The 14,888-nt window shown below is 38.6% G+C and overlaps 2 protein-coding genes across 2 annotated transcripts; one reads left to right on the forward strand and one right to left on the reverse strand.

Moving 5' to 3' along the window:
* Positions 1–132: 132 nt before the first annotated feature.
* On the reverse strand, positions 133–3,779 carry LOC130553427 (potassium-transporting ATPase subunit beta-like). Its single transcript, XM_057332380.1, has 7 exons — positions 3,170–3,779; positions 1,763–1,891; positions 1,576–1,689; positions 1,282–1,487; positions 680–742; positions 507–599; positions 133–423 (listed from the first exon to the last, which is right to left on the reverse strand). The coding sequence occupies exons 1-7, from the start codon at positions 3,279–3,281 to the stop codon at positions 265–267; spliced, it is 876 nt and encodes a 291-aa protein (XP_057188363.1). The 5' UTR covers positions 3,282–3,779; the 3' UTR covers positions 133–264.
* A 376-nt stretch (positions 3,780–4,155) lies between these two features.
* grk1a (G protein-coupled receptor kinase 1 a) lies at positions 4,156–14,635 on the forward strand. The gene is made up of 7 exons (XM_057332748.1): positions 4,156–6,650; positions 10,568–10,695; positions 11,407–11,564; positions 11,703–11,786; positions 11,937–12,061; positions 12,884–13,085; positions 13,212–14,635. The coding sequence occupies exons 1-7, from the start codon at positions 5,949–5,951 to the stop codon at positions 13,502–13,504; spliced, it is 1,692 nt and encodes a 563-aa protein (XP_057188731.1). The 5' UTR covers positions 4,156–5,948; the 3' UTR covers positions 13,505–14,635.
* Positions 14,636–14,888: the final 253 nt, after the last annotated feature.

Below are 14,888 nucleotides of genomic sequence, written 5' to 3' on the forward strand. Positions count from 1 at the left end.
AAAGTATTTAAACATGGTCTATAAATTGGCCCATTAATGTAATATCTATGAAGTGCATGTATTGGAATTTTTAGAACTTGTTTCATAATGCTGTCAAACAACGTTCAAGATATTCAAGAGCCGATGAAAACAACAACATATCAAACCCATCAGATCAGTGGAGACATTTATAAAGAAACTGTTAAGACTATTGTGATAGTCTTTGTGATCTTTTAACTCTCATTTTGTCTGCCTTTGCTCTCGAAATTTCAGTTTGTCTGGTTATTAGCTCATGGTCGTGAGATTGAAGATGACTTTGCCCTCAAAGGGGTCGTAGTAGTTCTCATAAGCAATGTTTTTTGCCACCACCCTACACTCGATCTTTGCCGTTTTCTGCTTGATGAGGTTGAATTTGACAGCGACCAGAGGATTCACATAATTTGGCTTTAAAACACAAGATGACATGAAAGTTACTTGTAATGAATTCAATTTAATATGAATAATGATAATGGGATATTTTGTCTTACCTGAGCGAGTTTACCATAGTAAGGAAAGTAGGAGAGGTCGAATGTTCCATTATATGGGTGGTATTCATAACCACTCACATTCTCACCACCTTCCTGTTGAGACATCAAACACTGATGAGCGTTTTAAACAGCATTGATACAGTGAACGCATCTTACACACTTGGTCTTTTTACCAGGACGGTGCAGTTCAGACGTGGAGCCAATCCGGTTCCGTTGTTTGGTAAGAAGCCGATAATCTGAAAAGAGACAGATGTCAAATGTCAAAACAAATGTGTGCTTACAAATGCTAAAGAAACGTGTGTAGAGCAACCTGCAGTTTTATGTTCAAACAGAGATGGCGATATAGAGGCAAAAGTTACAGGTTGCAGATTTAAAGTGACAGTTCACCCAAAAAGGAAAATTTGGTCATCATTTACTCTCCCTCTTGTCGTTTCAAACCTGTATGGCTTTCTTTCTTCCGCAGAACACAAAAGAAGATATTTTGAAGAACGTTGTTAGCTGGCCCCCATTCACTTGCATTGGTTTTGTGTCCATACAATAGAAGCGAATGGGGGCCGGTGCTGTTCTTCAAAATATCTTCTCTTGTGTTCTGCTGAAGAAAGAAAGTCATAAAGGTTTGAAATGACAAGAGGGTGAGTAAACGATGACAGAATTTTCATTTTTGGGTGACGTATCACTTTCACTACAGACATGATCCTCTAACATCTAACAAACAAAAACTCACAATAGTATTTAGGGCACGTACAGTACACGTTCCATTGATTGTCAAACGTACCCTGTTCATTTTAATGATCACACATGGTTGTGAAGTTGTGTAGCCGAAAGTGGGGTCATCAATTCCTGAGCAATCACCCAGCGTGCTTTGGTAGAACGCACACGCCCACTTTGTGTGGTTGGGTCCGTTGAAACTGTTTTGAAGAAAATACCTTTCAGCGGTGCAGTTGTGCGGATTATGGTGCTCCTGTAGAGTGTCATTATAGGCTGAAAAACAATCACAAGAGAGGATCGTATAAATACATATAATAAAATTTATCAGCCATCTTTATCGGCTCGAGTTTTAGACACGTACGATGAATAAGTGTGCGGATACTGTTGACCATCTTCATCCAGCTCATCTTGTTTGATGTGTTATAAGCGATCACGACCTTCTCGTCGTCATACGTGTCCGGCCAAACCATCACCCCTAAAACATCAACATCAAGTCATAAGTGACTGCGGTTTCACTCGTGTTTCAGAGTCGGTTACAGTTTTCTTACCCGGCGATGATAATCGGTCCTGATAGTCAGGCGCATACGGATCCAACGTGTACATGAGCACATAGATGGCGAGAGAGAACAGAGCCGACATCACTATGTAGAACACCACATAATACAGACTGATGTACACTGGGGATAGATGGAGACAGTGTGATTATTAAACTACTGAAAGAAAAAATATGCATTTATTATGACATTGAAGAGTGTTTCTTCTGTGGAGCACAGCAGAAGATATTTCGAGAAATGTCTGAGTGCTTTCGTGTCCATACAATGGAAGTCAAAGGCGTCAATGTTGTTTGGTTACCAACGTTCTTCAAAATATCTTCTTTTGTGTTCTGCAGAAGAAATAAAGTCATACTGATTTGGAATGACATGAGGGTACATAAATGATGACAGAATTTTCATTATGCGGTGAACTATCCCTTTAAGTTTGATTATTGACATAAGAATGATTTTTACGAACAATGCCACGTTGATTTTTCAATGTCGTTTAAAGGATTATGTCATTGAGAAAAGTAGACAGGACGTGTGTTATCTATAAAGTGGTGTTATCTAAACACAATGAATGCTTAAACACTCGAACAACGACAATGTCAAAGACAATGTCATATCAAACATACAGATGTCTACTATCCTAGTACTAAACCCTGACTTTATAGGTGTGTTTAGTTTGTTTTACGAAAGTAAGTTCTGGTTAAATGTGCGTAATTCAGTTTCATTCCGTGGTGTATTTTTTCATCAATTTCTTGAGTTGCGTTCAGTTGTGCTCAGAACAGCCTCACAAATGTGAGTGCAAAATTGTTTGGTCCTGTCCCAAAAATATGTTCGAACTACATTCGTGTTGTTTTAATGGCAAAACCTTTCCAATGTTTAGCAATGAGATGTAAAACGATCTTACTAAAACTTTACTGCGAGATGTTTTGAGAGAAGTTCTGGGAATGTTCCCTGTTAGCTAGAATGATTGTTTTTTGCCATTAAGCAGATCATAAAATCACAATTGCCATTTGCAGTAATAAGAGACGACGCTTCTGACGCAAACACACTTTTGCTGCATAATGATGACTGAAGGCTTGTATGCTTTCCTGGTATTAACCCATAATCTGCAGATTTCCTTCTTAAAGTGACAGTTCACCCAAAAATGAAAATTCTGTCATCATTTACTCAGTTACCAACTTTCTTCAAAATATCTTCTTTTGTGTTCTGCCGAAGAAAGAAAGTCATAGAAGTTTGAAATGACAAGAGGGCGAGTAAATGATGACCGAATTTTCATTTTTGGGTGAACTGTCCCTTTAACTACACCTGCTTGAGTAGAAGATCATCAACCAAACAGAACTTTTACCGCATCACAGCAATAAACGTTCTTGCCGTAAATGGATGGATCCAAAAAGAAGTGATGTTCCTACACACCCCATTTGATCAGCGTCCTGCCGAATAATGTCCCGTTGTCAGAGTTCCACACAAAGTGACCGAAATCTTCACACCGTTGAGCACAAGTTCTCTTTTCCTTTAGAGTTGCCATGTCCGATGTATTGAGAAGAGAAAATCCTGATCTGTGTTGCTGTATTATGTGTGTGTGTCCTTTTTATTTGGCATGATAAGGCTCTGTGTGTACAGTCGCTCCAGCACACAGGTACAGGTGTGACGGGACTCCTGCTGTGACCTTGAAGAAAAATCAACATCCAGCCGAGGTGAGAGAAAGACTTAAGTCACTTTCACATTCAGACCACAGAGAAAAGCTTTTTTTTCATATTACAAATAGTAAGGGCTGTGTTGGTTAAGGTAGTTATGTGCAAATTCGGATGCTGTCTTTCACCCTGTTATGATACACTTTGTATTTCATTGAATACATATTGGCTGATTTTAATGTAAATGATGTTATGAATATAAATAAATGACAGATTAAATCAGCTGTAGATCTATTATATTGCGATTTAAGTTAATAGCTGATATTAAAGCAGCAAATCATGACTTTGTTTTAAAATAAACAGTACATAAAGCTGCCTAATTAAAGTGACACTTCACCCAAAAATGAAAATTCTGTCATCGTTTACTCGCCTTCGAATTGTTCCAAATCTGTTTACATTTCTTTTTTCTGATGAACACAGAGAAAGATATTTGGAAGAATGCTTATAACCAGACAGATCTTGCCCCCCATTGACTCCCATAGTAGGAAAATTACTTGATCATTTTTTTGTTCTGTGAACACAAAAGAAGATATTTTGAAGAATGTAGGACAGCAAACGGTTCTGGGGCACTTTTGACAACCATTGTATTTTTTCCTACTTTGGGGGTCAATGGGGGGCAAAATCTGTCTGGTTATAAGCATTCTTCCAAATATCTTTCTCTGTGTTCATCAGAACAAAGACATGTATACAGATTTGAAACAACCCGAAGTTGAGTAAATGATGACAGAATTTAATTTTTGAGTGAAGTATCCCTTTAACTCAACAGCAGTAAACTTATATTGATTTATAATACTGGGTGCGATTTTGCAGGAAACATAAAAAGTAAAAAAACATTGAATTCTGCTGTATTTGCTTGGTTTTTGGTGTTGTTTACGTTATTTTAAAGCTGTATGGTACCCAGATTTGGTTATTACTAGCATTTCCTCCAATTAAAAAGGTCACACTGTGGCGTATAGATAATCTGATGATGACATGAATTCGCCAGACAGAATTCACCAACCTTGACCTTTTGAACGCATCAAAATGTATTTTTTGATACCGGTCTACCGGTACCTGTTATTCACATTCAATTGAATCCAACCGATATGGTTGAATTAAAACAGATGAAAAGTGCACTATAAATAATACACTTAAGTTGACAGACTAACATGCAAATTTGTCCTATGGTTTGACGGCAAAAAAAATGACTAAAAAACTAACAATGAAGACAAATCTCTCCTTTGCTATTTTATATGACAAATATAAATAGTATAAAACGATATAATATTAACAGTTTGTTTTCTAAATTTCGCTGTCACACACATGTATGATTTATTCGTCAACTACCCAAATGTACTTAAAGTGCTCTATTTTCACACACTAATTTTGTTCTAAAAACTAAAAACGATAAACTTAGGAAGATCTCTGTGTACTCAATGTTTTGCTATTTTGAAACGCTATTAATAGAAGTACAAAAAAGTATATTTTTAGTATGTTAAGTACAAAATGTGCGACAATAAAGCACTGTCAGTACATTATGGAAGTGTACTTAAAGTCCCCGTGAACCGGAAGTCGCGATCGTTTTTACTTCTGTATTTTGACGCATTTCCGAGTGATTTTGAATGTGAAAAACAGTGGGCGTTGCTTTCGTCTTTTTCTGCGATTTGATTGGCTGTATAAAAACAGCTGTTGCATTTTGAAATGGAACTGGCAGCAGACTGACAGTTAAAGGGGAGGAGTTAAAGGATGCTCCGCCCAAGCCGTCTAACATATGTCATCTAAGATGGATAGTCATTACAGGAAGGAAGTACATTTTCAGATTTTAACTAAAGATTATAAGGGCACACGGTTTTTAAAAAGAGAATGACCCACATTGATCAACTATTTACAATAAACGCTGCAATATTTCATGAAAAAATAGGCATTGTAATTTTTTATTTCGCTGGGACTTTGGAGTGTACTTTTTTACCTGGGTCGATTAAAATAAGTCACGTAAACCCGTCAAGCCTTCAGTAAGTGATGTAAGCCAGCAGTAAGCCTTCGCAAATAATCAGGTTGTAATGAATAAAACGTTTTAGTGTCCAAGCTTGACCAAAGCATCTTCCTGAAAGTGTTTTATAGAAAATGACAACTCCTTTTCAACAAGTTGATAAACTCTGAGCTGCAGAAGTGTGTGGTGTGTCAAAGGGTTAAGGTATTATGGAGTTAGGGAGATAAAGCCTTCTGAAAGATGTTGAGTCAGGTAGTTCTGTGTGTGTATGTGTGTGTACGGGGTTTAATCTTCACTTTCCCATCAGCCACAAGCATCCGTCTGAGCACTTCCCAGGGACATCCAGACCCCTAAAGTTTTCCAGGACCCCTACTCTCATGCAGAGTAACCCCACACAAGTTGTGTGATTTGGTCATTCTCTTTTTTCTCAGTCCGTATCTCATGTCTTTAGAGAGAAGAGCTTCGATGTTCTTGCTCTGACTCCTTTAGGCTTCTCCTGTCTCGCAATCCCTAGATCCACGTTCTCCTCGCCATGGACATTGGCGGCCTCACCACCGTGGTGGCCAATTCGGCGTACATCTCGGCCTGCGGCAGTTTCGACGGCACGGGCAACCCGGCGGCCAACCGAGACAAGAAATACCGTGCCAAACTGAAACTGCCCCACATAACGGTGTGCGAAGGTCTGAGCGAGACTCTAGATCTGCAGTTCAAGAGCATCTGTGTGGAGCAGCCCATCGGCAAACGCCTGTTTCAGGAGTTCCTGGAGACCACCAATGAGTACAAGGGGCCGTGTCGCCTCTGGAAGGACATCGAGGAGTACGACACCGCCGAGGATAAAGATCGCACCCACAAGGCCGGTAAAATCCTCCAGCGATACATGGAGCCCTCGGCAAAGCTCTTCTGTCCGTTTCTACCCGAGAATGACATTACCAAGGTGAAGGAGCGGCACCAGGAGGCGGCGGACAACCTGTTTGACGAGATCCTGAGCAGCGTGTTCGACTTCCTCAAGGAGGTTCCCTTCACGTTCTATCTGGAGAACATGTACTTCAAACGCTTTCTGCAGTGGAAGTGGCTGGAGATGCAGCCGGTGGGGGAGGACTGGTTCCTGGACTTTCGCGTTTTGGGAAAAGGTGGATTTGGAGAGGTGTCCGCCTGTCAGATGAAGGGCACGGGAAAGCTGTACGCCTGTAAGAAGCTCAACAAGAAGAGGTTGAAGAAGAGGAAAGGCTATGAGGTAGGACGGTTGGTTTGTGATGCGCTTGTTACCGGCCAACTTCATCCAATCCGACTCTTAATTTGGTTTATCGTAGGGGTGCCACAATAAACCGGTACGACAATAATTGCGATAATATCGTAAATAGTATTTCACCCGTTTAACATTTTGCCTTAAGAGCCGTAATGATTACAGTTGCTCTCTCCGGCTTCCTTGGGTTTTAAGCGCTAGTCTTTGGCCAAAACAGGAGAAACACAAAATCTTAAATAATTTTGTCCAATAGCTGTATAGTTAGATTTTTTTTCGATGTTTAATTTAAACATGGGTTAAATCAAACACCGCCAAAACCTGTATAAATTACTCTGTTCTGTTGACCACAAAGAAAGATATTAGGAAAAATGTTAGCAATTTTCTGTTCTGGGACATCATTCGTTACCATAGTAGAAAAAATATCTATTCAGTTTTATTGAACACAAAATGAAATATTTTGAAGAATTTAGGAAAGCAAACCGCTGTAGGGCACCTTTGACTTCCATTTTAATCTTTCCTTCTATGGTAGTCAATGAAATACCAAACTGAAAATGGCTAACATTCTTCCAAATATCTTTCTTTGCGTTCAGCAGAACAAAGTCATTTATACAGGTTTGGTGAGTAAATGATGACAGAATTTTTGGGTGAGCCATCCCTTTAAGCATTTTCTAAAAAAAATCAGTTTTTGTGTGGCCCTTTTACCCCTTTACAAATGCTCGGATCTCTCTGAAATCATATCTGAGAACACGAACAGCCTGTGTCAGAGTTTTATTACACTAATATGCATTGATTGCAAATAATATTGATTGTGATTGTTGTTATATTATCTTATTGACCTTATAATGTTACAACCAGAAATATTGTTCAATGTCACAGGTGGGCACAAATATGATTTGATAGAGACCTCAGTCCATCCATCCGTCCGTCCGTTCTCTACCGCCGATCAATATTGGGGTCACAGGGTGTGCTGGAGTCTATCCAGCTATGTCGGGGAAACACCCTGGACGGTCCATCACTGGTCTTGATAAAGAAACGTCATGCGATTCTGCACCTTTTACAAATTTGCTGTTTAGACATCAATGTTGAGTTGTGTTGATTGAATGTCTGATAATGGGAGGGAGGATTTTCAGAAGAGATATTCAAATCTGAAATGAATCAAAGTTCTAACTTCATCCCTGAACCTCATCGTCACAGGTACTAAAGCAGATCATATTAAAACATACGAATGAGATCATACGAATTCTGGTGAATTAGCCACCTCATAAAACATTTACAAATTACAATGGTATGTGTTGGAATGGTGGACAGGTTTAATAACTGATATTTTATAAAAGAGTGAGGAGAGATAACACTTTGATAACAGGATATCTGGTCTTATGGCATTAAGCCGCTCAGATGTGACATTGAAGATAAAGGTGAGGGATTTATTTGGGGTTTACATGCTTCAGCTGTTGGTTTATTGTTCCTAAAAGCAGCTCCAGGTCCAGATGATAGTTTCTAAAAATGAAAAGTGTAATGATTTTAATGACAGAGGAGATCTATTATCGGAGTTATTTTCCTAGACATCTATGAGATCAAATGGAGTGCAAATGAAAACCTTTGCTTACATCTTCTCAGATGTTTCTCATGAAAACAAAAGAGTCAGAAATCTCACAAATGTCTCTGTCATTAGAGTTTCAGTAGAGATCTCTACAATGTCACAAACTGTGCAATCAAAAGTCAATATTATTCAATAGGAACTCAAACATTTCTCATCAAATTTACAGTGTTTTACGTCTACAATCTACGTGCATAGCAAGGTTATTTTGGTTTACTAAAATTAAAACTTTGAAAATGTTCCTGTTCATTGAAATCAAATCAAATATTGACCTAAAAATGATTGGAAAAACTTAACTCGGGGAAATATCGAAATGTTGCCTTAAAAATAAAGCAGTAAAATTATAACAATAAACAAAAACTAAAATAAAACGAATTAATCTTATATAGCAACATTAAAATGACAAAAGCATATACCAAAATTGCTAAAACTTTAACTAAAATGAACACAAAATCTAAAAATCTTAAAATAAAAGCTAATCAAAACTAAGTAACTCTGATTCATAGTACACCTCCATACTCCTTATGGAATTTAACAATTGTTTCATTTGTTTCTGTCTTTATTTCTCCTACAGTATAAGCAAATTTAAGAGAACATCCTATGTTTATACTTATACGAAACACAACTGAGAACTCCATCAAATCTCCTGAGCTTTGAGCAATAGCATTTTCCTCGGAGCATCCTCTTATTGTACCGTGTACGTACAGTATATTTATTATCCAGCCGTATTAGAGGTTAGAAGCTTTAGTGCTTTGGCAGAGCAGCTCAGCTTGTATTGCAGCCTCGACACGTTTAAATATGGAACAGATTTGATCTGGAAATCTGGCAGGGCTGTAGTCAAGTCCAAGACCAGGACTAGTCGAGACAGAGTCAAGGCCGAGTCCAAATGAGACGGTCAAGACCGAGACAGTGAAAAGAATCCTCTTCAAGATCACATGCTTTATTTGTAATGATCAAAAAGCGCACACAAAAAAACTTTCAATTGCTGAATCAATCAGACATCAAGAATCAGTGTATGGGACTCAACAGTGGTTACGATCAACAAAATAAAGCTTCATGCTGCAATTCATACATCATAACATCAAAACTCGTTCGTGATTCCCAGCATGCACTGCCGTTGATCTGTTAATCTGAATTTGTTTGATGATGCTCACTGTTGATGAGGTTTGTATGATGAGTGTTGATGTCTAAGTGTGTCAGGAAAACTTTTGGTTTCATTTGGAGGAAACTGATGAGCACGAGCAGCTCTCGTTCTCGAGTCGAGAATCGGTTGCAACAGTTTTCGGATCACCCGTTTTCAGATCACAACAAGCATGCTTCATCAATGGTTTTGTTTGAAAGGAGAAAAAAAATCATCAGACTCGGTCGAGACCAACTAGAGCATTTGGCGAGACCAATGACCAAGTCCAACGAAGTGCGAGACTACAGAAAAATGTCTCGAGTACTACAGCACTGAAATCCGGAATACTAGGAACCCTGCAGATATGAACGGTATAAGACGATATTAAGATCCACGTGTCCTCGCTATGAAAAATGTTAGAAGATGCAGAAAATATTGCAAATGTGTGTTAAATTTGAAGATGAACTATGTTTGATGGTTTACAGATGGTTAACTAACAACCCTTCTCTTACAGAAAAGAATTTTGGGGTGAATCCCATCTTCCCCCGTCTTCCCATGGGTTTACAAAAATGTTCCAAAAGCATATGGGATCACATGTAATAATTATCATACATACAGTCAGCTCCATCCAAGTATGGAAAAGGCTTTGTGTAAAACTCCAATAAAAGTGATGCCAATAAAAGAGTGGAATAAAAGACCCTGGACCACAAAACCGGTCATAAGTAGCACGGGAATATTCGTGGCAAAAGCCAACAAAACATGGAATGGTCAGAATTATACATTTTTCTTTTATTCCAAAAATCATAAGGATAGTTCCATGAAGATATTTAGTAAATCTTGTGAGTGGATGCAGCAAACTGCTAACAAAATGGCAGGACACACGTGTACAAACTTCGCTCGCTCTTTGAGAATAACCCACTCAAGATTGGTATCTACGTAAAGTTAAGAATTTCCGCTTTCGGGTTCGTCTACTCTCCACAACGTCATTATTTATTATTCATCAATATTTCGATGTTTTGCACCCTCAGATTCCAGAGTTTTAAATGGTTGTGTCTCGGCCAGATATTGTCCTATCCTAACAAACCACACATCAATGGAAAGCCAATGTTTGGTGTAGACAGTGTGTGCTTTCATGAAGTTGACGTGAAGATCCACACAGAAATGTAAACCGATGATGTGATGTTTTCACAGGGTGCCATGGTGGAGAAACGCATTCTGGCACGCGTTCACAGTAGATTCATCGTGTCGTTGGCTTACGCCTTCCAGACCAAGACTGAGCTCTGCCTGGTCATGACTATCATGAATGGAGGAGATCTCAGGTTAACTTCACACACAGACATGTTTTATGGAGAAACTCATGGACATAATTACTTTTATACTCTCTAAACTTGATATTTTATCCCCTAAATGCAACCTTCAAACATTCAGGGGCACTTTCCCAGACGGGATTAGTTTAAGCCAGGACTAGGCCTTAGTTAAATTAGGACATTAAAGTCGTTTTTACAAACATACAATCTGTTAATATGTATATTCTACTATATACTACCCTGTACAATGTCTCTTATATGTTATTATCCCCCATTTTGTGTAAAATAGTCTTTATTTTATATATGCATATTTTAGAATCTTTTAGACTGTGAATCGTATTATATTGTATTGTCATTGTGTTGAATGTCTGTACTAGAAGCTTCCAACACCAAAGAAAATTCCTTGTGTGTGCAAGCACACTTGGCAATAAAGCTCTTCTGATTCTGATTACAAAAAACTTTACTTTCGTGCATTTTGAGACAAAACAGTGCCACTGATATATTTTAAGATACGTCACTCCTAACTGTTTTCAGTTTAGACAGCTCTAACATTTATTTGGTTCTAGGCCTAGTCTCAAGCCTTGTCCGGGAAACCGCCCCTTAGTATAATTAAAGGCTGTTATCCTGATGCGAACCAAAAAATGTTCATTTTACGCTTTACCGATTGTTTTTAAAGCCATTTGAACTGCACGGGAATCTCATGAGATGATGGTTTTTGCACAGGTATCATATCTATAACGTAGATGAGAATAATCCAGGATTCTCCGAAACGAGAGCCTGTTATTACGCTGCTCAGATCATCCAGGGAATGGAACATCTTCACCAGAAACGAATCATCTACAGAGACCTGAAGCCCGAGAACGTTCTGCTGGATAATGAAGGTGACGAACACATGTGTGACATTACATGTCAGGCAATCACGCGTGTTTGCTGTAAATGTATGAACTCTGTAGAGGTTATTGTCTCCGGACAGGCACGCGGTCAGTGACGTTTGTTTGACGGCCGGTGTTTGTTCACAGGTAATGTGCGTATCTCTGACCTTGGTTTAGCTGTTGAACTAACAGACGGCCAGGACAAAACGAAAGGTTACGCTGGGACTCCAGGTGAAATTCTTCTTCGATTACAGTAGTCAAACTTTTAAAAGTTTCATCTGCGTAGACAACGATTAATTTGGGCTGGATTACAGTTCAAGAGAACGTTCTCTTATCTTCTTTAACATGCGGTTAATATCTGTGATTTTGTTTTTCATTCAGGCTTTATGGCCCCAGAACTGCTGAGGAGTGAGGAATATGATTGTTCTGTAGATTATTTCACACTGGGAGTCACGCTGTACGAGTTCATCGCCGCTAAAGGACCTTTCAGAACTCGAGGAGAGAAGGTGATTACTTGAATAAATGGAGTAAATGAACTTTGACTCACATGGCAGTTGTGTTAAGCTCCGGTACTTTGGATCAGACTTAAAGGAGGGATAGTTCACCCAAAAATTAAACCTGTATGAACTTTTCTTCTGCCGAACACAAAAGAAGACATTTTGAGATGTCTCAGTCGAGGTCAGCATTCTTCAAAATATCTTCTTTTGTGTTCTGCAGAAAAAAGAAAGTCATACACGTTTGGGAGTAAATGATGGAAGAATTTTCATTTCGGAGCGAACATTCCCTTTAAAGAGTAAATGTTTTGTGATTTTTAAGGGCCTACTTTGGTTTATGACGTGTCCGACAACAAGTTTACATGCATACACGGTGTAAAAGCACTTTTTTATTTTCTAATAATAGGCAGTTATTATTACCTCACTTCTTGACTGACTCTCAAATGATTCATCTGTCTAATCCCCTCCTTTCTGTCAGCCTACTCTGATCTGATTGGTCAGATGGTCTAGTCTGCTGTGATTGGTCTACGGCGTGCAGTGTCGCAAATGGAACGTAGGCGGGCATTACACCGAGTGACGCAAATCTGACGCGGAACTGAAGTTAGAACGACAGACGACTCGTTCGCGTGATTCAGAGTCGACTCCTTTTTTCCCAAGCCAAGAACTTTATTCGTTCACTTTCGGCTATACAACTTGGCAGACTGCTTACTTTCACACACAGCGACATCACACACTGCATGAAATGTCATTTTAACGACATTGTAATAGTTAAGGCACAGTGTATCTACTGTTTATGTGCTTTGATATTTCATATAAAAATGCTCCTCTGGGCAGGTGGAGAACAAAGAGGTGAAGAAACGAATCCTCAATGACCCTGTAACCTACCCGGAGAGCTTCAGTGAAAACGCCAAGTCCATTTGTGAAGGTCTTCTGGCTAAAGACGTGAACAAGAGGTTGGGCTTCAAGAACGGCACGTGTGACGAGCTGAAATCGCATCCGTTCTTCAGCGAGATCAACTGGAGGAAACTTGACGCAGGTGTCACAGTATTTGATTTCTTCACAGGTTTTAGTTTAGTTTGTTATCTATTATTTCTAGTTTCACTTCAGGCTGGTTTTCCTCGTCTTTGTGCACTTACATCATGTTGTTACTCTTTCTCTGCAGGAATTCTACCGCCTCCTTTTGTACCCGATTCCAAGACTGTTTATGCCAAAGATTTGGATGATGTCGGAGCGTTCTCCACTGTGAAGGGTGTCGGGCTAGAGGATAATGACAAGAACTTCTTCGATGAGTTCGCCTCAGGAAACATCTCCATCCCATGGCAGGAGGAGATGATCGAGACGGGCATTTACGGCGAGCTGAACGTATGGGGTCCGGGGGGCAGCGTTCCCAATGACCTCAGACGGGAATCCATTCTGGAGCAGCCGCCCAAGTCCTCCACGTGTAGCATATCATAATCACATGACAACAGAACTTTCCCATCATCATCATTGGTCACGATCGGCTATCCGCATCAGATAGGTTTATAGATCAATAATTGCATTGATTTATACTCAGAGTTAAAGGGATACTTCTCCCAAAAATGAAAATTCTGTCATCGTTTACTCACCTTCGAGTTGTTCCAAATCTGTATCAAGGGAGTCAATGGGGGGCAAAATCTGTCTGGTTATAAGCATTCTTCCAAATATCTTTCTCTGTGTTCATCAGAACAAAGAAATTCATACAGATTTGGAACAACTCGAAGGAGAGTAAACGATGACAGAATGTTCATTTTTGGGTGAAGGATCCCTTTATATGAGAGTATATGAGAGTTGAAGTGCATTGCTGTCAGTATTTGTATTTTAACAAAACTTTTAAACTGTAAAGTGAGTTATTAAACACTAAGTTTACAACACACAAGATCCATCTGTGTAACAAAATAATGTCAAGAGTTATTATGAGTAAATATAAAATATGATTTGTAAGTAGAGCTGGTGTTATTTCCTGATGTCAGTCACAGTGTTCGTGTATGTATTATCTATGTATGTGTATATAATGTTGCTTCTGAATGCACATCAAATTATGACAGGATGATCCAGTTCAAAGAGAAATGTAATTTGTAATTGCCTATGGACTTCAATATACTAGAGAATATAGAAATAGTTTTCAAAGTATGCTGTGCATTGAAAAGATAATTTCTCATTTTTATTCGTTACACAAACTGAGGTTTATGTTTTGACACATTCCTTCCTGAACTGAACTAGTACATTGTTTTAATTGCTTTAAATAATGCCTTTATTGATTGAGATACTGTTTTGTGACCCTCACTGGGTTGTCCAGTAATATTATTGTCTCGCAGATATTTGGGGAGTCTAATGGTCTGTAGAATGAACAGAATGTTACCGAATTGAAATCTGAGTGTTTGACTAGTCTTGCTATTGTTGCCATTCAGAATCATGCTTCAGTGCATCACTTTCAAAAGTGACCTATAGTGAAGAAAAACATTTCTTTCATGTAAAAAGCTGTACGTGCCTAGATTGCAGTAATTTGAGTATAAAACATTTTGAATGATGTGATAGATCAATAATGGTTTTAAATAAACGTTTTGCCATAAATGCCCCCGTAGTGAATCTCTTTTTCTTTTTTAACTATAGGCCTAGAGAAAATAAAGAACATCTAGTTTTTTAAAAGTGTGTATAAACATTTATTATAGGTTTATAAGGTTATATAAGTTTAGTCAACCTAACAGTGAGTTGTGGAGTATATAATATTTAAATGTAAAATTGTTGTTTGTCTTCAGTTCTTTATTTAAAATGAAATCATTTAAAAACGTGACAACTTGCCTCCATTAGGACATTTATG

Source organism: Triplophysa rosa, linkage group LG4 (genome assembly GCF_024868665.1).
Source record: "Triplophysa rosa linkage group LG4, Trosa_1v2, whole genome shotgun sequence".
Taxonomy (NCBI): Eukaryota; Metazoa; Chordata; class Actinopteri; order Cypriniformes; family Nemacheilidae; genus Triplophysa; species Triplophysa rosa.

Bases quoted from the DNA above. Each gene is read 5' to 3' on its own strand.
- LOC130553427 (XM_057332380.1), bottom strand. From the start codon at position 3,281: ATGGCAACTCTAAAGGAAAAGAGAACTTGTGCTCAACGGTGTGAAGAT. The intron at 1,892-3,169 runs GTGTGTAGGAAC...ATCTATCCCCAG, and splicing joins CAGGACGCTGATCAAATGGG to TGTACATCAGTCTGTATTAT. The intron at 1,690-1,762 runs GTAAGAAAACTG...TTGATGTTTTAG, and splicing joins GGACCGATTATCATCGCCGG to GGGTGATGGTTTGGCCGGAC.
- grk1a (XM_057332748.1), top strand. From the start codon at position 5,949: ATGGACATTGGCGGCCTCACCACCGTGGTGGCCAATTCGGCGTACATC. The intron at 11,787-11,936 runs GTGAAATTCTTC...TTTTTCATTCAG, and splicing joins AGGTTACGCTGGGACTCCAG to GCTTTATGGCCCCAGAACTG. The intron at 12,062-12,883 runs GTGATTACTTGA...TCCTCTGGGCAG, and splicing joins TCAGAACTCGAGGAGAGAAG to GTGGAGAACAAAGAGGTGAA.